General features: G+C 39.0%; 1 protein-coding gene across 1 annotated transcript in view; it reads left to right on the top strand.

The window, feature by feature from the left end:
• The window catches only part of Umad1 (UBAP1-MVB12-associated (UMA) domain containing 1), a 154,376-nt gene that overhangs the window by 108,234 nt on the left and 20,767 nt on the right, over nucleotides 1-25,375 (top strand). The window contains exon 3 of the mRNA XM_051177124.1: nucleotides 4,709-4,770. Coding sequence (XP_051033081.1) covers nucleotides 4,709-4,770 — 62 coding nt within the window. The remainder of the gene's footprint in view (nucleotides 1-4,708; nucleotides 4,771-25,375) is intronic.

Genomic DNA, 25,375 nt, shown 5'->3' with positions numbered 1-25,375 from the left:
AAGAAGTGAGAACCATGGGTCTGTTCCTTACCGGTCTACCACCAAACCCTCTATACAAGGCTCCTGGGTGAACCAAGGGAACGTTTGGTCTCCTTCCCATGTGTAGACATGTCTATGCTGCCTACCTTCCCTTAAGTCCAGTGTTCACTGTCTTCTACTGTTATTCCTCTTCTACCCTACCTGCCCATAGTAGAATTGGGATCGTGATGGTGCTCCAGTGACCCTCCCTTCCTCATCTCCTTGAAGAGCTCTAACATTTTTCCACTTTTTTAAAATCCCCAAAAAGGTGTGGTACACATATTCCTCTACAATGGGGATTAGAAAACTCCCCAGCCTGCCAGCTGTTTTCATAAATAACATTGTCTTCAGTCATAGCCACTTATTAACTTACATGATGTCTATGGCTACTTTTGGCAACAGTGGCAGAGTTGTGAAGTTGTGACAGAGACCATATAGCCAGCATGTTTACTATTTGGTCTTTCACAACAAAAATTGGCCAACCTCTAAATTATTTCACGTTAGTCCTGTAAGATCTGAATGAGCCATGTTAGGATGTGTAGCCTTTATCATTTACTGAAAATAAAATCTATATTTTCAATCAAAGAAACTAACATGTTATAGAATATAAGCAATTTTACTTCTAGTAATAGTAAAATTGTATCTGGTCTTCAAAACTCTGGAAAAACACCAAGGGCACTGTATGTTTTCTTTGTAGACCAGAAGGAAGGACAAAGGCTAACTCTGGTCAGAAGTAGTTGTCATTGCCATTGGAAGGAAAGAAAACACATCATGTGTGGATCTTGGTGAGGCAAGAAGGAACGGGAGAATAGGATTGAGGGAGTGCACCAGCCCCAGGACCTGATGTCAGATCTTTTCAGACAAGTTGGCTTTCACACCCTGTACCAGCTCTGGAAATGGGTTCTTCCACCACATATGTGGCTGCCTGCCCTCCAGAAGACTGGGGCAGGTCACTAAGTGCCTGTGTCCCTTGAAGTTTACTTGCTTGTCAAGTAGAGAAAGGTGGAGAGCAGACCAAGTCATCAACAGTTTTACAAAAGATAAATTACTATGAAGACCTTATCGGATTTTCTTCTTCCTTCTAAATGGATGACTTGAAAATGAGCTTTTGAAGTCTATGTAGCCTGTAGAATGTAAATAATGTCTCAAAACTAAAACATCTTACTTCACGTTTCTCATATTTGTTTTTATTTATTGTTGTGGTATCTAACTTCTAAGATAATACAAAATAATTGTTCATCGTGATAAAATAATTCCCTTGGAAAAAAATTCAAGAGCTGTATTTCTTTCACTGTGACCTGTTCTTTTCCTTTGTTGTGTTCCACTTCATTTTGTGCCTTTGTTTGCAGAAATAATCTTGCAGATGGCAATTTCCCTTGTAATCAGTGATTGTCCTATCCGAGTCATCACCCAGCATGGCATTTCAGTAAATAGTGTTCTGCATTGCTTCCAGGCAGATGTGTTGTGTGCTTTCAAGAACACTGGCTGATAACCTTTCTGGCTTTTCAGGCAGTTGGGGGAAATAGAGAAAATTTAGTGTACTCACCTTGAAACAAGAAAATGGCCAAGGAAGCATAGATTTCATGCTGGATAATTCCATCTAAATGCAGTGTCAGTGTGGCAATGGATTAAGTAAGTGGCAACTATTTAAAATGAATAATCTTTTGTAGACTGAGTAAGTTTTCACAGTGGGTCTGTCATGGTTCTTATATATTTTGGTTGTATTTTTATATGCATTATTAATGTGGTACATACATTTGTATCCTGATAGTTACACATGCTGCCATGTACTTGTCTATACTCAAGCAAACTGAGAGCATTCTACTCTGGCTTCTCTATTTGCGTGTTGGGGATGGATCCTGACAGAGGATGGAATTGCTAAGGATAAAGCGCTTTTTGATGTGTCAATGTGTGAATACTGTAAACAGTATTCACTGTATACAGAATACTGTATAAAGGCAGTCAGAGCTTTGGACATCCTGGATTACAACAGTGGGTTGATGTAATAAATTTAGTTATTATATGCAAACCAAACTAGTAGTGTCTATCTTTCAGTACAAATTTTGAAAAGTACTATTAACTTTTTAAAATTTAAAAATTATCTCACCTTCTGTGAGGGACCTTATATGAATCTCTTAAAATCCTCTTTGTATTCTAGTTCCTCTGGCCGTGTGAATTATAGGCTGGTGATCCTTTGCTCTAGGTCTAAAATCCATATATGAACAAGTACATACCATGTTCCTCTTTTTGTTACTGGTTACCTCATTCAGGATGTATTTTTTTTTTTCAAGGTCCATCCACTTGCCTGTGAATTTCAAGATTCCATTGTTTTGTTTTTTGTTTTGTTTTGTTTTGTTGTTGTTGTTTGTTTTTTTTCTGCAGAGTAGTATTCCATTGTGTAAATGTGCCACATCATCTTTATCCGTTCTTCAGTTGAGGGCCATCTAGGTTGCTTCCAGGTTCTTGCTATTACAAATAATACAGAAGGGGAAAGGGACAAGAGCTCCAGAGTACATAGGGGGGCGGGGGCGGGCAGTGAGTGAAGAGGGAACTAGGAGAAAGAGAAGGGGAGGAGAGGAAAGCACGTGGGACTAGGAAGATTGAGTCAGGGGAGGAATAGACAAGAGAAAAGAGAGAGAGGGAGAGGGAGGGGGCCATTATAGGTTTGAAGAGAAAACTAAACCTAGAGAAATGTCCAGAGACCTACAAGACTGACCCCAACTAACAATTTGAGCAACAGTGGAAAGGCTACCATAAATGCCCTTCCCTGATAATGAGATTGATGACTAACTTATCCACCATAGCTGATGGAAACAGAAGCAAACACTCACAACTAAACATTGAACCGAACTGGAAGCCAGATGCAGAGAGGGAGGACAAGACCAGGCTACAGAAACACATAGAGACAGCTGACCTGAACAAGGAGGAGCTAACAGGCCCCAAGACTGATAGCTGGGAATCCATCATGGGACTGACTCAGGCCCCCCTGAACATGGGTCTCAGCCAGAAGGCATGAGCAGTCTAAGGGACCTCAGACAGTGGAACCAGGATGTATTCCTGGCGCACAAAAGGACTTTGGGGGCACATCCTCCGTGGAGGGATACTGCCTTAACCTAGAGACAGGAGAGGAGTCCTAGTCCCTACTCCAAATGACCTGACAGATTTAGATGAGCCCTCCTGGAGGGCATCACCCTACATGTGAAGTGGGAGGGGGCGATGGTCGGGGGGCATGAGAGGGTGGGAGAGAGTGAAAGAGGAAGGGAGGGAGGAAGGGAGGGGGAACTGGGATCGATATGTAAAATAAAAATTGTTAAAAATGTTAAAATAAGAAAATAACAATGATCTCACAATTATGTTACAAATAACAAAATGTCAAAGCCATAAATTTGCCTTTGAAATTGCACATATTTTAGAAGAAAGTTTTTGTTTTTTTATTAGCTACCTCTAAGTGTTTTGCCACAGATTTATAGGTGAAATACTACAAAGAGAAATTCACTAATTCATTGAACCAATAAGTATTGAATACCTTCTATTTGTTCTGAGTCCTGCCCAGCAACAGTCTTATTCGTAGAACTGAAAACATGGCCAATAGACGGAAATACGCATTGATTAGTCTATAGTGAAGCATTTGGGCATGATAGCTATCACCCGAAACCATCCATGGCTTCAAATATAACAAAGTTTATTTAGTTCTGTGTAGTTTTCAAGAGCCTTCTCTGTGATTGCCATCACTGATAGACTAAACATTTGTGTTTCATAGAAAAAGTTTACCTCAGTAAAGATTTTCATGATTTATTTCTAGTCCCTGCTTATAACATTGCTTAACATTAACAAATTCCTCACCTTAGATTTCTGTCAAACCACCATCCATAAGTGTGATAATTTCACTGTCACGTACATTCTTAAACTGACCTAATTTTATGGTAAGGACAATTTACAAATTACTAAATTAGCTTCTGATTATACTTCAGAGAAATAGGCTAATTGGGCGTGTACTGATATGTACCAGTCACTATTAGTAATAAGCAAATTAAAGCAGACCATTAATAAGTTTTTATATTTGCTCAACTGTGTATGCATTCTATGTCCTTTAAGTCAGCTGGTCCAAATTAGTTTAGTAATAGAATCTAGTGAGGCACCAGACTTAGAAATCACAGTGCTAACTGAAAGCTATTTATGTGTTTGTTCATTGTTCTTTCCTGCGGGGAACATTGCCTTCCACTTGGTTTATTATTACACAGAACTATACATATCTACTTTAATCCACAGAGACAAAAAAAAAAAAAAACATAAAGATTAAACCTTATAAAAACAAGTCTGGAGAACAGTTACTCATGTCATAAAGAAATTTGTGTTTTAAACTGGTTTTTCTGTCTTTAAGCCATCGCTTTCTTGGTTTGTTTAAAATATGAGTTGGTATACACAGTATGAATTGATTTTTTTTTTTTTTTTTGGTAAAAACTTATGTAAAGCCGGACACATTTCAGTGTGTGTTTATGGGCGACTCATAGGCCTGAATAAAATATATTTTATTGTTCTTAGAAACTAATTTGTTTACTTTGTAACAAGGGCAACAGTGGTCTCTTCCACGGCACAGAACATACAGTAACAAAAAGTACTGTAAACAAACAGAAGGCAATTGGTCATAACAGAACAGTTCTCTCTCTCTCTGTCTTTTTTTGCTACATAGGAGATACAGCAAATGAAATGAGATGTAAAACTTCCGAAGCAGAAGACAGCCAGTCTTTGGAGGTAAGTGAAATGCAGTAAGAATCCTTTGGGAGCAAAACTGATTCCACATTCTCCTGAGGCTAAGTAGTAACTCACACCAAGATGCAGGTGGTCTACGGATACTGGGAGTGAATTCCCAAGTATCCTGTGTTCTCTGGTGCAAGAAATGGGACCTTTGGGAGGGAGTGAAAAAGAAGAGAAGGATAGAGAGAAGAGGAGAGGGAGGATAGAAAAGGGAGAAAGGGAAATTAGGAAGGAAGGAAGGAAGGAAGGAAGGAAGGAAGGAAGGAAGGAAGGAAGGAAGGGGGCGAAAGAGAGGAATAGAGTTCCTGAGTTAGAACATTTTGACTACTTTGGAATGGTTTTTTCCCCCAGCACATTTGAATAGATAACATGCGACCTGTAGAGAACTCCATTGTCTATTTCTGCATCAGAGAGTACTTCCTGGCTCTTCTGGAAGAAAACCAGAACATGAATAGGCTGTTTTCTTCTGGAGGGGATGGTAGTGTGTTAGCACACTGTGTTGGCAGTGTTTAGTCACTGAAGCGACAATCCTTACGACTTCAGGGGATGTGAAGTAATGATGTAACACTGAGGTAGCAGGCTTGCCACACTTTTGCAGCTTTCTGCTCTGTGATGCCCCCACTTCTCATGAGTAGCAGGAGAGCCCTGCTGGTTCCAGCTGCAGCGAGTGGGTCAGGGGTCTGACCTGTTTGCTTCAGCATGGAATCCCCAGTGCCTAATACAGAGTAGGCGGTCCAAAAAATTTGATAAGTGAATACATTAATTACAATTAATTAGTTGCTAATGAGCTGTAAGTAGTAAGTTACATTTATTTTAAGGGATTTTTAGTAATTTTCACTGAGCAAATGTTTTATAATCAAGGGAAAACTTATTTAAATTGATGAATAGGAAGAAAAATCTTTTTTTTTTTAACTTACCTGCATTCGTTTTTCCATTCATTCATTCATTCATTCCACAAATACTTGCTAAACATTGACTATACCTAAGGCATAGTATAAATAACTGGCAGGTAGTGATGATAAAAACAGATGCAGGAACAAAGAAAATTGTCTGCCTTTTATTCTGAAATACCTTGATCTCTCTGTTTTATTTCACTTCAAGCTTACAGCAAGAGCTGACCCTGAGTACCATCTACGATAGTAATAGAAGTTGATGCATTTGAGGCTTAGGACTGCTTAAGTTTAATTGCTTAGTGTTTTAGCAGGCTACTATTTCAAAGCACCATACACTGTATACTGGCTTACAGACAATAGGAAATAATTTCTCTAAGTTCTGGAGCTTGAAAACCCAAGATCAGGGTGCTAACAACTTTGCTAGCTGATAAGAATCTGCATTGTGGTTCATGTATGTCACCTTCTTGTGTCATGGCACAGAGCCCTGATCATCACCCCTTATTAAAAGAACCAATCCCCCTTATGAACATTCCATCCTCATGACATAATTATCTCCCAAAAGCCACATCTCCTAATACTATCACCTTAAGAATTTGGTTTCCACGTGTCAAATGGAAGGAACATGGGTGCAGGGGAGGCACATTGAGACTTAGCATGCTTCATGATAAACTAGAATGTCTGTAGAGCTGGATAGTTTAGTGCTGTTTTTAAGTTTACTAGTCAGGAACTTCAAGGTTCCTCCCTAAGGAAAGGAACTTATTAAAGTGACAGTCTCCAGGTGTTTGGACTATGCTGTTTCTAGACTTTCTGTTAGAACAGTAGAGCTGATGGATGTACTCAGATGCATCAGAAGTATTTTTGAGCAGTGGAGAAGCGTGTGTTTGCTCTCTGAGAACACAAAGGAAACAGGGACACTTCACAGGAAATCACACAGTTAAATCATAATGCAAGAGGCTGGCTATGCCTTACCATAGAAAGCCAAAGTTATTTATCTTTACTTTAAGCATCTAAAATGCAATTCTCTGTTTCTCTTCTTTAAAATGTTGCTGTGCTGCTTAAATCATCATGTAGAAACAAACAAGAATGTGCCATCTACTCTGGTTGTTGATCTGGCTCATGATCGCACACTGTATTCTCTAGTCTGTGACCCTGAGCTTAACCTTTTAACCCACTGAGTACATTTTACTTAACATCTAAATATTTCAACCTTAACTTGCCCAGAGAAGGCTTTACTTGTTGATTTTTTTTTTGTGCACGCGCACATGTACATAGACAGACAGACAGACAGACAGACACACCAAGGCATTGCTGTCCAAGTTTTAACATCATCCCTTCATATCACTCACCATCATCTATGACATACATGATGTAGAACTGAATCCCCCAAGGCATCCTTGGCTCCACTCTGACCTTCACGTTCCATTTTTATCCCTTTCAAATCTTGTCATCTTAGGCTCTGTGTCAGGATTCCAGCCGTCCCCCAGCCTTGTCACTATTCGAGCAGTCAGAGCCACCCCTTTTACTGGGTTTTCACTCCCAGTCTTCCCCTAGAGGCCATTCTTCACATAGCTGACAGAAATAAAAGTCAGGTTGCATAATTCAGTGACTTGAAATGGGCAGAGTACTCACTAAGGAAAATGAGCACTACACTTAGAGAACCAGGCACTTCTCGTTCTCATTTCTCCTACATCCAACCCCCTCACCCCCTACCCACCCGCACCCCCTGCCCCCCCACTACACACACACACACACACACACACACACACACACACACACGCACACACACACACACACACACCGCCTTCCATGCCGCTGGCCTCCTGTCATTTGATGATGTTGAGCTCTTTCTCTCCTATTCCTTTGGGTTCCTGGCCCTCACCCCCATTACCAGAGCTTCCCTTGGCTCTTTGTTATGGTAAAAGTTACCTTTTATTTTGTAAGCATTTCTCATGACTACCTCTGCTGAAGTGTCCCTGCTCCAGTCAGCATTGCACAACCTTGTTTAATCTTCTCCACTACATTTGTCAGTTTGTCACTGTCTCAGATCATTTATTTACCACCAGCCCCCTGTCTAGAATTAAAATAGGCTTATATACTCAGATTCACATCTGGTAGATGAAATGTGCTGAAAAAGTGTAACTGATTAATTTCTTTCAATGCCATGATTCAGCTACCAAACTAAAGCCTAAGTGAGATTTGGATGCTTTTGTCTTACCACCTCATCCGGCACTGATGATTCTTCCTACTGAAGGTTTCATAACAGGCTTCTCTTCCACCAGCAAGGCCCTGACTTTTCACCATTTTTTCCTAAGATCTCTTTCCAAATAGTGGGGTTTTTACTTCTGTACCTCTATTTATTTAATGGCTGATAGATACATGCCATGCACAGCAAACAATATGTGTTTTGAACAAACATGCATATGTACACATATAAACAAAAATATACACATGTGCACAAACATATAGACACTTACACATACAAACATTTGCACATGTAAATTTACACAAATACACACATATACATACACACTTAAACATATATGAACATATACCCATAAACATACATATATGCAGATGAGTAAACATACATATGTACACACATAAACATACATGTGTACATACAGGCAGCCAACCAGCCATTTCTACACTTTTAAAGTGAATTGTAAATCTTTCTGCTAGTACAATAATTATAATTTCTTTATTAGACATTTACTCTTCAAAACTAAAAATCATTAAATTTTTTTGTTGCTAATGAAGAATCCAAAAATAAGATTGTATTAATGGGCAATTAAATAAATACTTAGTGTTTCATCTGTACAAACACTTAGATTGGAGCACAAGGAATTTATCCAGTTCATAACTGTAAAATTAACTGGACAGGCACCTACCTTTCAATGTTAGAATAATGAAGCTATATGTACAAAGTAATTCATCTCCCATAACCATTCTTGCCTGTCTCTTCCTGTTTTCAGTTAAGCTTTTTGAGTATGCTAATAGCTAGCTGGAGTTTTAACTTGATATTGGAAGAAAACATGCCAAAGGTGTGTGGAATTCCAACTCCTAAATTGATTTGTATCTTTCTTATCCAGTTCAGCCTCTTATAGTCATCTTTTATTGTCTATATACTATACCTTTCTTCATTATTCACTTGTGTTAAAAAATTATTTAAAAAGAAAACCTAAATATATTAGTTTCAAGATGAAATTGAATTAGCATACTGTGTTTAGTCTGTTTGCCACTGTGCGTTAAAACCAGGGAAACAAAGGCTGTTTCTCCCCATGCTCTCAGCGTTCCTTAATTACCTATAGCTCTTTGTGTTTGGTTGGGGCCCTGTGAGGTTTTTCCACTTCAATGCTGGCATGTGTACTCCTTACTCAGGTCTTGTTTAGGTAACCATGTTGGTGAGACTCATGAGTGTAGTATAGCTTCTGGAGTTTCTAGACTCCTGAGTTTTATAGCCTTCTGACCCCTTCTTCCAGGATGTCTCTTACCCTTGGGTGTGGCAGTTGTGTGGCCGAATTATCAGTTGGGGCTGGGTGCCACATGGTTACTTGATCTCGGCATTTTGGTTGGCTGTGTTTTTCTGTCTCCATGTGTTGTAAGGAGAAATTTTTTTGATCGGGGGTGAGAGCTACATTTATCTGTGGGTTTAAGGATACATATTTAGAGTGCACCTCGGAATTATGCTGGGTTAGTTAAGTGGTGATTGTAGTAGTACCTCAAAGATCCATGACATCACTAGCCCTGAGTCGTTGGCTAGGTTTCCACTACCAAGCATGCTTTCCCTCTTGTTAAGCAAGTCTTAAGCATAATTTGAGTTATTGATTGCCATCAAAGTATGCATGCCACAACTGCACCTTTAGGGTTCCTGTGCCACACTGATCATTCATAGGCATCATAGTTGGATAGGATTGTTGGTTGCTTTCCTCCTTTGGAAGCTTCATGATGCCTTCTAGTACCATGAAAGCTAATCTTCAAGGTGATTGCCTTCACAGGTTAGATTCAGCTCCAATCCTATGTCTGTGCCAAAAATGCATGGTGTCTTCAACAGTAGAGGTTTACCTTCTCAAGGGTCTTTTTGTATGTGTTGTGTCCCCATAATATAAGACTTTCTTGTACAAGAATTAAGGGGTTTGCAAAATAACAGGATCAAAAAGACAGATATCAGACATTTTCTCTCATAAGTATAATATAGACTTAAAAAAATAAGATATGAAAGTAAATAGGGGACTGTGCTCAGAGAAAGGAGAGGAAAAAAGAGTAATGGGTAAATAATGATTTGAGGTTACAATATGCATGTATCAAAATGTCATAATAAACTGTTATTTTGTGCAATAAATATAGGCTAATTAAAGTTAATTAAGTGATAAGTATTTAAAGATCTTCAAATCATGAATATATTGCTACTTTTCAAACTTTTATAATTATGAAATCTTTCTTAGTAAGATATATCGATATCTTGGTAGCTTCATAATAAAGTGTAAGATTTTTTTTTAAAAAAAGGTTTCTTTAGCCAAAGAATATAAACCATGAAGAAAAAAAGGGAACAGTGTTGTAGAGAACTGTAGAATTACAACAAAATGGCCAAACCACATGCTAGATGCTAGACAGCGCCTTTCCACACCATGATATTGAAAAACATCATTCGTAGCAACTTAATTGGAATCTTATATGTGAAGGGGTTCTACTCAAAGTACACAGTCTTAATAAGGTTAACTAAGCCAAAAGTTACCTTACAATTGTCTTTACAAAAGTATACCATCAACAATTCTTCACATCAAGAATATTTAATCATGTATGGTTCCCTATATGAAGTCTGTATGGAAAGTTATATGCATTATCATATTTCAGCCCTACAGTACTTTCAGATCAAATGATATTTACACTCCATAATTGCTTATATTGTATAGTGCAGTGGTTCTCAACCTGTGGGTTGTAGTGAGATATTCACTTTGTCCACACCTGTGACACAGATCACAGCCATTGGGGGTGCGGACAGGGGTGGATGTTACCTCGGGGAACTAAGTCTGAGGAAGAGGCTCTGGGAGCTCTTGCTTGCAGCACATGGGGACAGGAAAACATCTGGAGGCATCCTTGGGACCAGGAACCTGATGGTGTTCCTCTGTCTATGTTGTAAGTTATTTCTCCCTGAATAAACATCTATTCGGCCTATTTGTTTCTCCTGATCCTTATTAAACCTCAATAGTGGGTCTCAACTCCTTGGGGGTCACATATCAGATATCCTTCATATCTGATATTTATAATATGATTCACAACATAGCAAAATTACAGTTATAAAGTAGTAACAAAATAATTTTATGGTTGGGGGGGCTCACCACAACATGAGGAAATGTATTAAAGGGTCTCGAGTATTTGGAAAGTTGAAAACCACTGGTCTATGTGTGTGACAAATTGCAGGTAATCACCAGAAGAGTAAGCTTTGTTTTTAAACATTTATTTGTGTGTGTGTTTATGTGTGTATATGTGGGGGGGGGCACATATATGTCATGGCACAAGTGTGGAGGTCAGAGAACAGCTTGAGTGAGTTGGATGCCTTCTTCTACCACATGGGTACCAGGATTGAGCTATGGTTGTGAGGCTTGCCAGAAAGTACCTTTACCTGCTGAGCCTGAGACAATAAAATAAGATTCTTGAGAACGTATAAATTTTATTCACATGAAGAGTTTTTGATATTGTGTTGAATACTCTATTCTTAAAGAAAACACTTGCAAAGAGATAATAGTTTTAAAGTATGTAGGCCATATTTAGTTAGTTTTGTCACAAAAGGAACTGATTTGCACTTTATCATTGCCTAACTAAAACTTGTTTGCATTGGTTAATAAATAATAATTTTCTGGCTTCTCACCCAAGTACATTTTTGAAATATGAGGCCACTCCATTTATTTCAACAAATATTTCATTAAAATGTATTTTGAGCAAAGCTCTATTAAACAGTCTGTGTGCCTGAAAATGTCTTGAATTATACTCCTGAAAGTTCACCATATGAAGAACAAGCAAGACAGCTGACTATGAATGAATTCCAGAACTAAAGGTATATCTGTGTCTTTTGGAGGAAGCCACCTTAGGAAAATTTTATGGTATTACAGAGGTAATCATTATTTAACTAAAGGAATAAACATCACTGTCCTCAAGTGTGAAGGAGTTTATAATGCACAGAGATGATATTATGTAATTATTTGAGACACAAGGATGATATAGTCTGAGAATTATAATTAAATTATAACTAGATTATACACTGAAGCATAATATGGCAAGCAGTTTTAACTATGTCACTTAATACCATTTTAAGTCATTAAGGTGAATATTCTGTTTACATATGAAGATCTTTTAAAGCATTGTTGTAGAATCTATAATCTATTAACACCCTGAATTGTATTGTGTTGCCTAGAAGGAAATGAAAAGCCCAAAGTTCAGTTAATACTGTTCTATCAATAAGAAGACAAAAGAGTTAACAGTCATTACAAAACAGATTTACATTTTGTGTGCTCAGATTTGAGGATAAAATGCTGGCATGCTTCCTACTGTTCTAATACTGATCATATCTGCCTTAGTTTGTCCAAGTGGCCTGTGGGGTCTCAGTTTAAATGCACACAAGCCCTTAAGCTGTGTTGTGTATTGCATGAGAGCTTCTTAACCTGGAATTTAGTCTATTTTTTTGCTCATTTGTAGTTAATTTTGTTGTGATTTTTTTTTCAGATTATTTTCATGACAAGAATTGATGATTTTTATCAAATTAGCTATAAACCACTTTAGCTTTAGAGATTGAAATAATTTAATTCCTTTGAAGTATTATCTTATTTAACAGGCAGACAAGTGGTAAAGATGTGAGTATTTTCCTCAGTGTTGGGTAATGTGGCCAATAACTAGATCCTAGAAGAAAACCCAAGTTCCTGAAATTTGACAGAATCGAAAAATATGCAAGAAAAGCAAGTAGTTTCTTTTTGACACATGCATACTGTTAATGAAAGGTCAGCTGGGCCGTTTTCAGATCCCATGTTTATTTCCAATGGTATAACATTTTGTACTTTAGAGACTACTTTGTTCGCTAACACAAAAGAGCAAATAACCTCACTAGGGGCTTGATGTCCAACTCACAGGAAAACATTGGGTAGTAATCAAAACAAGGAACAGGACCCTTCTTACTTAACATTTAGTTTAACATTGCATAACCTAGTAGCCCCTAGCCACAGGTGGCCCTTGAGCATGTGGGATGAGCTAGTGTGCATTTGGAAGTAAAGTACATCCTGGCTTTTAAAGATTAGGCATGGAAACCTATCTCAGTATTTGTATCACATGTAGGGATGATGCTGTTTCCACTAGATTGTGCTCAAGGTGAGGCATTAAGTTAATCTCACTTATTTCTTCCAGCTGCTAATTTGGCTACCAGAAAGGGGGGGAAATGTTAATTGCATGAGTTACCCTTAGTTTTATTGGACAGTGCCAACATATTAGCATAAAAAAGCTTGAATGTGTTTACTAAATGTTGTCAATGGCATATTTACCCTCATTCTAACCTGAGCAGTGAACTCTTTTGGAAGTCTGAGAGTCCAATTCCTCTTTGCTCTTTTCAAGACCTATAGTTCAAAGCAGCTGTACTTTGGCAAGGCCACCCCTGACATAGTTGATTGGAAGTAATGACTGGCTAAAGAAGGCACAAATGCCACTCCATTGTTCTAAAACTCCGTTGTTCTAAAATGAGTGACTTGTACTTACAATTTTCTGCTTCCCCCCTCCTCTCCTGATGACTTTAATGCTGTGTTCCTATTCAGTTATCTAAGTGATTAGAGGTTTCCAGAGACCTCCTTCATGTTTCCATACCTCAGATTACATTATAAATTACCATAGTTTAACATCTTAATGATCTTTGAATACCATTGTACTTACTCTGTTAGTCCATACTATTTCTCATGTGTCAACAACCGAAAGTGAGTTTTTGCAGGGATCAGGCAAAGCAGAACTTCAGTGTCGAAGGGACTGGTATACAAGCGTTCTATTATGTTATCAGTACCATCCATCAGTCTCTACTTTCTAGTGACACTTGACTATTTTCTTTGTGGAATGAGAAGGTAAGTTTTGTGTGATTATTTGAAATGCTTTAACCTTTGGCAGCTTAAGCATCAACTTAGGGGTTGTAGAGCACTGAAATCAGCAGAAGTCGGATGTGTTAAGCAGAGAGAAGCAATTGCTTGAACATGCATGATAATGAAGTTTGTGAAAGTCCTCTGTGAAGGTAAATATAATAATTGAATTAGTGACATACTTTCTCTAGGAAGGGTAACAAGTTCATCTGTTTCCCCAAACGTCAAGACTGGTGGTTTTCTTGAGAAAGCCTTTATCTTGGGCAGTCTTTCATTTGTCCTGCAAAGGACCATACAGTTGCATGAAGTGGAGGGTGCTCTTTAAATGTGATGACTAGGCGCTCCTTTTTCTTTATCTCCCATCTCTTCAGTAGCCAGTCTACAAGCTAGGCTTAGTTCTTATGGGTACCTTAATGAAGAAAGGGTTCCAGAAGGCATAAAAGGAAGGTTAGTATACAGAGAACGTAACCACAGTAGACTGGAATAGTTGGGCTCCTTTCCTGGGTCCCAGAGTTGCTCAGAACCCTCTTTTTATGTCTGTCAATAGAGGACATATTAATAAGACCCCTATGGCAGTGAAAAAGATGCTTCCTTTTTAAATTATTTATTTAGAAGATGTTTTATGCCTGTATATTCTTATTGAAGTATTTGCTTTTTAGAAATAGGACAACTTTGATACAGTAGTACTTAGAACACCACTTAGTATTTCTTTAAGGTATTAATATGCCATTTTGTTAATTAGGAGTGACTCATAGGTTTAAAAAAATGAGATCCCACTGATGATGGGGAAGTTTTCATAGCTTAAGCTAGTTAAGTTTACATTTTTTATATTATGTGTTCTAATTGTCTTGTGTGTGGCCAATGGTATTCCCTGAAGGAAGCCAGAATGCCACCATAAATATAATAGATATTTCATCCACCTATCTTTTTCACTTGAAGGTAGCTACTTTATAAATTATGATTGTTACTTTAGTAACAAAAATAGTAGAGGTCCACTGCTTCCCAGGAACTGGGTCTAAAGGTGTATGTCACCATGCTGGCAGTAGGTATGCATTTGTCCCATGTAATATTTGGGACATACTCAGAAAGTTGCCTGTAATTGGCCTGACAACTCTTAGTTCACAAGACTCCAGAGTTTTTCTTGGCCTGCTTGTACTCTGCTGTTTGCTCGTTCTATCCCACCCAGTGCCTAGTGAGAAAGTGATAGTGCAGGTACGTTCTTTGAGTGCTTTCAGCATGTGTCCTGACGTGCACACATATTTGTGCAAGTCATAGTATATTCTTCTCCTTGTTTTCTTTTCATTTTTAAGAAAGACAAAATGCTTGCATATGAATACTGTCACAGCTAGAGTGATACCTACAGCAAAACTATTTTCCTCTGTTCTTACCTTGGCTTGTTTAGTGTGAAATTTCTAATCATATCATCACAGCTTCAAAACTTTAGGAGTGAATCCTTAAAATATGCATTTCCTGTGAACAGTGAGGCTTGTGGGTTAGGAAGGGAGGGAGGGAGGGAGAGAAGGAGGGAGGAAGGAAGGAGAAAAGGAAAGATAGGAAGGAAGCAAGCCTGCCAGCAGATGAAGTACAGCATAGCATTGGCTTGCCTTCTAACCAGCTCCCTTCCACCCAACCCCCACCCCACCTTTTTATTCTTCTTTTTCCTCCATGCTCCCAGTGCTACAGCAATAGTTTGTACTGCCTCAACCGTTCATCTCCTGAGTTTTCTGTGGAGTTTCGCCTGACTGGGATGCACATCCCTTTTCACAGTATTACAAAATTTTTCACCCTTGAAGATCCCATGTGGGTATCATTGCTTCTTTGTAGATTTTTCTGACCATCTTCTCTACCCTTGGTGTGAATTCTTCTGTCCTACTTCAGCTTTGGGTTGCGTTAGTGATAACCCCCACATCACAGAATGTTGTTAGAGCTTGTTTGTCTATCTCTTGGAGACACTTAGTAGAGTTTTGAAGGTAGGACGTGATTGAGGTCATCATACTGAGTTTCTAGTACCTAGTCCAGAGTCTCAAAAGCAATAAGATTTGAGAGATATTTTAATGCTTACCAGAGCAACTGTCTCCTCAGGCATGCCTGGCTTTTCTAAACTCATCTTGTTTCTTTCCCTACCAGAGTTTGTAGTGCCCACAGTCTGGAGAATATGAAAATGACTCTAAGTTTTCAACTGGATAGTTAATATACTCACATGTGAATTTTTAATATTTGGTTGAAAAAATAAAATGTGCCCTTATGGAGGTAGCCATGTAGTATTTTATTATGAAATGAAATAACCTTGCCTTTAAGGGTCTCCTTTTCTAAGTTCTTGTATCATTTTCTCTTCACTCCCATTCTTTTCCTACCTGTCCTATCCCTCCCTGTATCATTTTATCTCTTCTCTTTCCCTTTTAGCATCCGCCATTAAGGCTGTCATCAGTGTGTCTCTTTATAGGTTGAAGTAGTGATATAATCTTCCTATAGAAAAAATTACAAGCCTTGAGTTCCATCCCTCTAGAGCCTACCCAGCTACCAAAGATACCCGATTCACAGTGATATACTCAATTATATTGATAGCTTGAAATATAACTCTTCTCAGACTACATTTGCATTTAACAGAAGCTTTCAATCCCCAATAATGTTAACATGATATACAACTTTATAGAGAGAATAGGGAAAATGTTTTTGAAAAAAGCTGAGATAGTTTTAATCGCCTTTCAAAGCGTATAAATGTCTCAGATTACATAAATGAATGATGAAAGCCATTTATCTGCTCAAGTAATAGATAGTCCTGAATCAATGACTTAAACCAGGGGCTGGTTTTTCTTCATCTAAAAATGTCCCAAGTTGGGCATTTGAAAAGTAGTATAGTGGCTGCTTAATGCCATCGATGTCTCAGACTTTTCTATCTCCCTGTGACACCACCTCTAATGTGTCACACCCATGTGCCACTGGCTACAAGATGGCCACTGCATCTCCATCAAAGCAGGTAGAGGTCTGACCAAACCTTTGGGAGAATTGGCCTTTTAGGTGAGATTTTGAAAGTGTGGTCCAGCAGCTTTCCTTTGCATCTCATCAACTGCCACTTTCAGCAAGAGAGGCCAGGAAATATTACTCACTAGACACATTACTAACCTGCCAAGAGATTTCTCTCCAATTAAGGGAATAGTCCACACATGTGTGACTAGTAGCCATAAAACAGTTCAAATTAAAGCAAATAATTTATCTTTTCCCTTTTAAAGTTACTTTGTTATAAATTTTAGTTTAGTCTATATTTTAATAGAATGTTCTAAGATGCAGCTATCTTAATGAGTTTGAGACTATCCAGGAGATAATCTAGTGTGTCCACCAGCTGCATAATTCTGCAGTCACTGCCAAAGGAGGCAAATGGATCATTTTGTTGGGTCTTTACCAGTCTATTGGTGCAGACATACATGTGTGAAAATGGGAACAATAGAACTGTGGTATGATTTTATGCTGATCGTATAGTGAAACCTAATCTTGCTTAATATACACAAATTGTGTAGGATAAGTTTGTAATACAGGGTGTGGGTACTGTAGCTTCACACTGCAGAATTTAGGACACCAATAAATTTGGCAAGAAGTGAGAATAACAGGGCCACCCACACATTGCACTTTTTACCTGTCACTTTAGGAAATTTATACTGACATCATTATATTATTTGATGTTTTATTGTGGTTTAATGTTTTAAAAGTTTTTCTTAATATTTAAAAGGATTCTTTAAAAAAAAAAAAACAAAAAACTTTCATTCAATGTCTTCTGATTATTTCTCCTCCCCAGACTTCTTCCTAAACCCTCCCCACTTCCCCACCCACACACTTCTGCTCCCTTTCTCTCCCCCTTCAGAAAGCAAATTGGCAAACAAAAACAAACCAGAATATGAAATTTAAAAAGAAAACACACACACAAGAAACATATACACAAACAAAGCCCATAAAACCAACTATCACAAAATCAGAAACAAATAGATCCGTGTGTGTGTGTGTGTGTGTGTGTGTGTGTGTGTGTGTGTGTTAGTTTTGACACAGAGTCTCACCCGGTAGTCCCAGCTGGCACCAAATTTATGGTCTTTGTATCTCAGCTGAGTGCTGAGAGGGTAATCATGAGCCTTTTCACTCACCTTAGTACATATATCTGAAGAGAAAGTTGTATGGTGTTGTCATACATGTACTTGCAAACTAAAACATAACGTTATCACCATATATGCATTATGCCAAAAAATGGGTTTCATGATCACATTTTCATGCAGGTGTGCCTCGTACTTTGATTGTGTTCACTCCCACCACCCCCTTTTTTCCTGCCTGCCCTTTCTTCTGGTCTCCTTTCTCTTTATAAGCAGTCCCCTGCTCTCTCATTACAATGGAACCCTTTTATTTCCATGCTTGCCGGTGCCACAAGAGGATAGAGACTTCAGATAGCCTTGGAGCTGGAGTTTACAGGTGGTTCTGAGCCACCTAGCATGGGTACTGTGAACTGATTCTGGGTGCTGTGGGAGCAGCACACACTCTTAAATGCAGAGCCGCCTCTCTGTCCCCAGCATTTTCTCTAGAGTGCCCTTCCTCTAGAGAGCTCTAGTACTAGCATTGTCAGGAGCTTTCCATGCTTAGGACATCTAGCAATTTTCATAACAAAACTTGCACAGGTAATGGTAAATCACTTAGCAGATATGTCTTTCCTAATGTTCACTTAGATTGTTGTTGATTGAAGAATGGCAGCTACTTCCATACTGGCCTTCTTGTCCCAGGCTAGCAGCAGTGACTAACTCTGTCCCGGTTTAGGGAACAGATGATGGTTTTCTTTGGTTTTATTATTTTTTTTTAATGTATTCATTCAGCAAGGGCTTATCAGAGGGGGGGGGGATATTGTCAGTGATTACCAGTCATGTGACTGGGGAAGGAAGTCAACTCATTGTTCTTTAAAAGTAAATGAGCAGGGTTAGGGGAGATGATTCAGTCACTAAAACACCCACCACGTAAGCATGAGGACCTGAGTTCAGATCCCTAGCACTCCTGTAAAAATGTGGACGTCAGTGCTTGCCAGCCAGCTCCACGCTCAGAAACCCCGCCCTCAGAAAGTAAGATGGAGTGAGAACAGCTGACACTTACATCTGTCTCTCCATCACATACACACACACACACACACACTCATACACTCACTCACACTCATACACACTCACACAGACACACACATTCACACACACACTCATACACACATGCATGCACACACACACACTTAACACACACGCTCACATACTCATGCACACACATACACACATTCACATACACACACACACTTGGTTGTACACACATAAAACATATACTCATACATGTTACACCCATATAAAAATATGTAAAGGAAATTAATAAAGGGATAGAAAAAGTATTGAATCCTGATCTAGAATATAACCATAGTATTTTATGTCTCAGATTATAGATCTGGCAGAAATAATAGCACGTTTCACTTTTGTTTTAAAGGGGAACCTGTTTTATGTTCTAATTTTAGATATAAAGTATGGACATTTCACAAAAACAATTTTACATCTTTTTCATTGGTGGAAAAACCTAATGATACCAAGGTATATGTATCAGCTCTACTAACGGTAACCTGAATGAAGCATTAGAAAGGCTTGCAGTGCCAGCCCTCGGGAACCCTGGTCACAGAGACGAGGTGCACACCAGTCTCGAAGGATGTCTCCTCCTTTCTTTGTTTGAATTATTTACTAGGACATGTCAGGGGGTCTGCTGTCTGTCCTGTCTCTTACCCCTCCTGTGTTAGGAGCACAAATCAGGCAGGTCCTTACCACCTCATTTCTTTATCACGGTCTTCTGTGAGATCTTTCATCTTCCTCCTGACCTTTGACCTGCTCTGTTCCTAACACAGTTACAGACTTGTCTACTTTTTAAAAAAATGAAGGAAGACAAAGTGATACTCCTTTCTCCCACCTCAGGTCTGTGTCTTCTGAATTCCATAATAACACTTGCAATAGGCTACAGCTCTCCCAGGCCCCTCCAAATCTGCATCTGACCTACACACAGTGCTGGAGTCAGTCTCCCACATCCCAGCATGACACATGGCTGAGCAGTACTGTGCCCTTGCTGTGTGCTGTGTGTGGAAATCCTTTTCACAGCAGCCATCATGAAGGGCAGCCCCTTAAGCCCTCCCGTGTTCTCCCAGAAAAGTTAAATCTCTGGTGTAAGCAGCCCAAATGCAAGAAAGCAGGTTTTTGCCTCTTGGCTGTGACAAATAAACTATATTACATGATCTGTAGTCTCTTTTAAATTGTTTTTCTTCTGGGCTTTCTTCTGTGAGTGTACAGTGATTTTTGAGCCAACTTTGAAATATACTGATTCTTACTTACTGATTCTTATCTTGAACGGGTTCTGTTTCTGCTTTCTTTGTATGAACTTTGAACCATTGTTTGCTATAGTCTGCTGGTAGTTGCCTCAAAACCTTTGTAGAGGGAGACATAGTAGAGCATCATGAGTGTGTAAAAATGCGTAGAACAGAAGCTCCCTGAGAGCTGGGCCTTGGCTTTGCTCTTTTATCTTCTACTAATGTAGCCTTGTTAGACTGAACTGAAGCAGAGAATTTATAATTATTTCTTATGTATAATTAAATCATCCAAACATTTCCTAATGTGGCTACAAGAATTTTTTTTTAATTATACAAGACAAATTCAGTGCTGTGAATATGGCATAATGGTAAAGAGCTTGCCTGACTTGCACGATTTAATCCCCAGTACAAAATAAGTGAATAAACAAACCAATCTTTAAAGAGTCTTTACATTTGTTAAATGTATATCTTGAGTTTTAAGACACTGAAGTAACACAGAATACCAGCAATGTGCTGATGTCTATGTATATAATTATATTACATTGTGTCAGGTTAGGTATTCTGGTAATGTAAATTGGACACTACTGACTAGTAATTTCCTGCATATCTAAATATCTGCACTGAGGTAGCATGAGTTTGAATCCTTCGATCATGTTAAAAAAAAAAAAAAAAAGAATCCTTCAAGCATCTTTTGAGGTTCAACTCATCCTAATGTGCCATTCTTCTTAGATCCAGAACATTCCAAATATCATTCTCTAAAAGAAACATAATTCTTTTACATAGCTGTGAAGGTATTGTTAATAGTGTATCACATAATTTTCTGTACTTTTCAAAACTAGCTGAGTTATTTGATCATAAAATGAAACTAAGGAATGGTGAACTTTTGCTTCTTAGCTCCAGTCCCTCTGTGTGCATTTGAATAAAAGTAGGGAATGGAGAGATGGCTCAGCAATTAAGAGTGCCCTCTTTTCTTTCATGGATTCCCTCACAACAGCTTGAACTGTAGGGAGGTTCCAGGATGTGATGCTCCCCTCTAGCCTGTACAAGCCCATTCTCTCTCTCTTTCTCTCTCTTCCCCCTTTATCCCACCTCTCTCTCTCTCCCTCTTTCCCTCCCTCTCTCCCTCTTCCTCTCTTTCTCTTTCTCTCTCTCTCTCACACACACACACTCACACAAGATTGTTTTTGTTTCAGAAAAAAAATTATGCATGAAAAAAGTCAGCATTATCTCTAAATTTTGGGCCATTTTCAGGCCCTAGAGATTGTATGGTGAAGTTCTGTGTTGTTTTTAAGCTTCTTTCTGCTACTTATGTGAACTGAGCTCCATATCTGAGTGTCTCTGATGACTTGAGCCAGTGCTGAGAGAAGGGACTCCAAGCTCGTATTGTGGCTTTTGGACAATTACCTAATCTTGCTGTGTTTCCTCATTGACATCATTGAGAGAACCTCCATTCATACCTCACAGGAGTATCATAAGACTAATGTTTGTGAAGTGTTTTCAGGGTCAGAGTGAAAGGTATTAATTTGTAAGCATGTGTTAGAATTATAACTATTACTAGTAATGGGGATGGTTGTTTAATGTGAATTTTCTTCTAAGTATAGTGTCATATTTTCAAAAGACAACCTCTTTCTTTATGGCCAGATGTGGATACAATTAACCCTTTGCCCTTTATTTTGAAGACACAATTAGCCAATTATGTATGCAATTAGATGTGTATGCAGTTTTTGCCTGAATGACTAATTACAGCCTGGGTAAGAGTCCTTTTGAAAATGCTGGCCTTTTGAATCTTGACTGTCTCTGTCTCTGCAGTAAGCAATTTATGCTGAGCATCTTTAGGGGCCACGGTGGCTCCTGGATATTGAGGAATTGCTTTTGCGGTTACTGGAGAAAGATTTTTACATTCTTGAAGCCTTAGCTTTGTATATTGCCAACAGGCCTAAAAGGCCTCTGACATGGTTCCAGTTTCAAAGGTTTTATTGATTTTTTTTTCTTTTAATCTTGCCATTCAGTTGATTTTTCTACAGACTGCATTTTATGAAGCAGGTTTTTCTTCTGTAATTTTTTTTTTCCTCCCATGAAAACTCATTTCCTTTCTGCCCCTTAATTCAAACATGCCCTCTCATGTTCCCTTTACTCACTAAGTAGTAAGTAGGGGACAGATTAGTATTGCCACTTTCCCCCCATATATAGCCTGGTGACACGTGTTTACAGGGAACTTTAATTGCTGTAATGTAACCTGTATTTATGTGGAAGAGTACAAAGAAATCGGTATCTCGTTCAACTTAAGTCCCACTCTTCAAGGAGGAACCATACTCATAACCGGCACTGCTCGGGTAACCAAGTAGCAGAGACTAGGTAACCCAGATACCTAAACTAAAACCAAACACAACTGTTCTTTTAAAAAAAAAAAAAATCAATAAAATGATTCCTAATGCTATTCTGCTATACTCATCTATTAGTTCCTTATCCATCCATCATCAGAGAGAGTTCCCTCAGCAGCAGAGAGGAACAGATGCAAACACCCACAGATAGACCTGATGCAGAGAGAGAGTCTACATTTGGCAGGCTCCATCAAATCCCTCCCCTCAGAGCTCAGGGAATCCAGCAGAAGAGGAAGCAGAAAGAGTGTAAGAGCCAAAGGGGATGGAGGACCCCAGGAGAACAAGGCCTTCTGAATCAACTAAGCAAGGCTCAAATGCGCTCAGAGAGACTGAAGCCATGAGCACAGCACCTACATATTATGTAGCCCTCTGCCTACACATTCTAGCTATTAGCTGAGTATTTTATGGGACTCCTGACTGTGAGAACACATGGGTTCCTGACTCTTACCTGTTCTTGGGGCTCTTCTGCTGTTGGATTGCTGTCTTCTACTTTGATATGATTGTTTTGGCTCATCTTATTTTGTTTGTTTGTTTGTTTGTTTTTCGAGACAGGGTTTCTCTGTGTGTCTTTGGAGCCTGTCCTGGCACTCACTCTGTCTTATTTGCCATGTTTGTTGTTACTTCTTAGAAGCCTGATCTTTTCTAATGAGATACAGAAAGGGCATGGAAACTACAGAGGGGCAGTTGGGAGGAACTGGGAGGAGAATAGGGAGGGAAAATAATAATCAGGGTATATTGTGTGAGGAAAGAATCTATTTTCCACAAAAGAAAAAGAGAACTGTGAGGAGGCCCTGAAGATATTACACCTATTGTGTCCACGAGTGTCCTAAGGAGCAGGGGAAGCATATCGATTGTGTTGATACTTAGTGATGGCCTTCTGCAGTTATTACCTTTGATTTTATTTCATCATTTATTCATGTATTGTTTCTTTGGTAGTGTCTCACTCTGTAGCCCTAGCTGTCTTGAATCTCCCTCTGTAGTGTGCTTTGAGCTCAGTGGCCCTCCTGCCTTCCCTCCCTGTTTCTGGGACTGTGGGTGTGAGCCACCATACCTGAGCTTTAAGCATTTACTCTCTTTCAGTCTTCTACACCGGTAACTGTTGGGCTCTACTTCATGGTACTATGCTGCTACCAAGGCAGGTTCAGAGATGCGTAGACGTGCAGGATCTGGAACATCTGGGATCTAGAATAAACTGCTGATAATAAGGAGGAGTCTCTGTAGGTGGCAGTGAGTGTGGTGCATAGTGTATGAGGAGTGTGTTAGAGGTAGTGATCATATTAAGAATATCAAAATTGCTTCATAGATCATTTCTCTCCCAATAGTAACTAACACAAGTAACCATCTGATAGAAAAGGAAGATTTAAGTAAGAACTTGTCGACATTTTTATATGGGCAAAACCGTAAAGCTACCAACACATGAGCGAGGTCAGAGGAAAGCAGTTGATGTAGGTAGAGTTTTGGTTACCTTGTAAAGGAAATTGTAAGAGATATGACTAGAATAGCAGCTTTGAGCCACATTGCAGAAGGCCCTGAAGGATAGGTAGAAAATTGTATTTCATTCAGCCGTCAGTGTGAAGCTGTTGTATGGTTATGATGGAGAACACTAACACCCTGAGCCATGTTGTAAAATTGAACCGGCCCCAACTTGTCAGATGAGCAACACAGTGGCAGACCATAGGAAAGGAGATGTTTAAAGATACTCCCAAAATTAAGACCAGCATCATCTCTGCCTGGAAATGGGAAGGCAAAGAATTACACATATGGGAATACTGGGCTGTTAGTATTTCTTAGTGTTGGCAACAGTCCTTACAGAGATGGCAGACAAATAGCACAAAATGAAGATGGCTAAGAAGCACCATAGGTGTAGTTCTGAGTGGAAGAATAGGAGTATTATGTGGGATGCTCTGTATTCCATCCTGTCATTGAATGTAGGGAGTGGCAGCCAGGAAAAAAAGAGGTAAAGAGCTTTAATTGAAATAGCGATGGTGTCAGAAAGATTGCAGACATAAGAGGTCTACCTGTCCCTTATGAATTATTCAATATTAAATGACATGATATGTTATATAATTTTTCTAAATAATTAATAATATTGATACTATATATTTCATATATAAAACTAAATAAAGTGACACAACACTATATTTCTAAGTGGATATATTATTTTCCTGGTTTTTTAAAGTATTTTTGAGACAGGCTCTTGACAAGTAGCACTAGCTGGTCTTGCAACTGAGCTATATAGCCCAGGCTAGTCTCAACCTCTTATCCATCCTGCTGATGCTTCCCAAGGGCTGGGATTACAGATATGTGCTGCTACATTGACTGCAGATATTTTGCTTAATGAGAAAATTCCCCTAAATAGCACTTACTAGATTTCCTTCACAAAATGAGGTCTCTTTGATCAGAGGTGAGAACAACACTTATCTGTGGGGCATAGGAACAAATACTTAGGATGCAATTGCACTGAGTTTAGGGAAGTGGCAGTAGTAGGTTCTCCTCGAGGGTCCATGACCTCAGTAGCCACAGCCAGTGGGCTAAGTTTACAGTACCGAGTATGAATTTCCTCCTATTGAGCAGACCTTAAGCCTGATTAGATGGCTATTGGTTATCCCTGGAATATAATTGTCAAATATCACTTTGCACCTGGAGAATTACACAGAAAACCACAATTGGTCAAAAATGCAGAGGACAGCTGCCCATGCATGCCTACCTCCTCCTGGTACCTCTGTAACGCAATCCCTACACCCAAGGCTTAGGGAACATCCCAAAAGAGGGGACCAGGAGATCTGCTTTGAGATAGCATCTTCTATATGATAGGGAATCCTTAATGAATTTTCATTTGATAGTCATTTTTGATATATTTAAGCCTTAATGAATTAAAACCAATGA

Source organism: Phodopus roborovskii, unplaced genomic scaffold (assembly GCF_943737965.1).
Source record: "Phodopus roborovskii unplaced genomic scaffold, PHOROB, whole genome shotgun sequence".
In the NCBI taxonomy this organism is placed as follows: Eukaryota; Metazoa; Chordata; class Mammalia; order Rodentia; family Cricetidae; genus Phodopus; species Phodopus roborovskii.
This window is presented reverse-complemented; position numbering and strand designations above follow the sequence as displayed.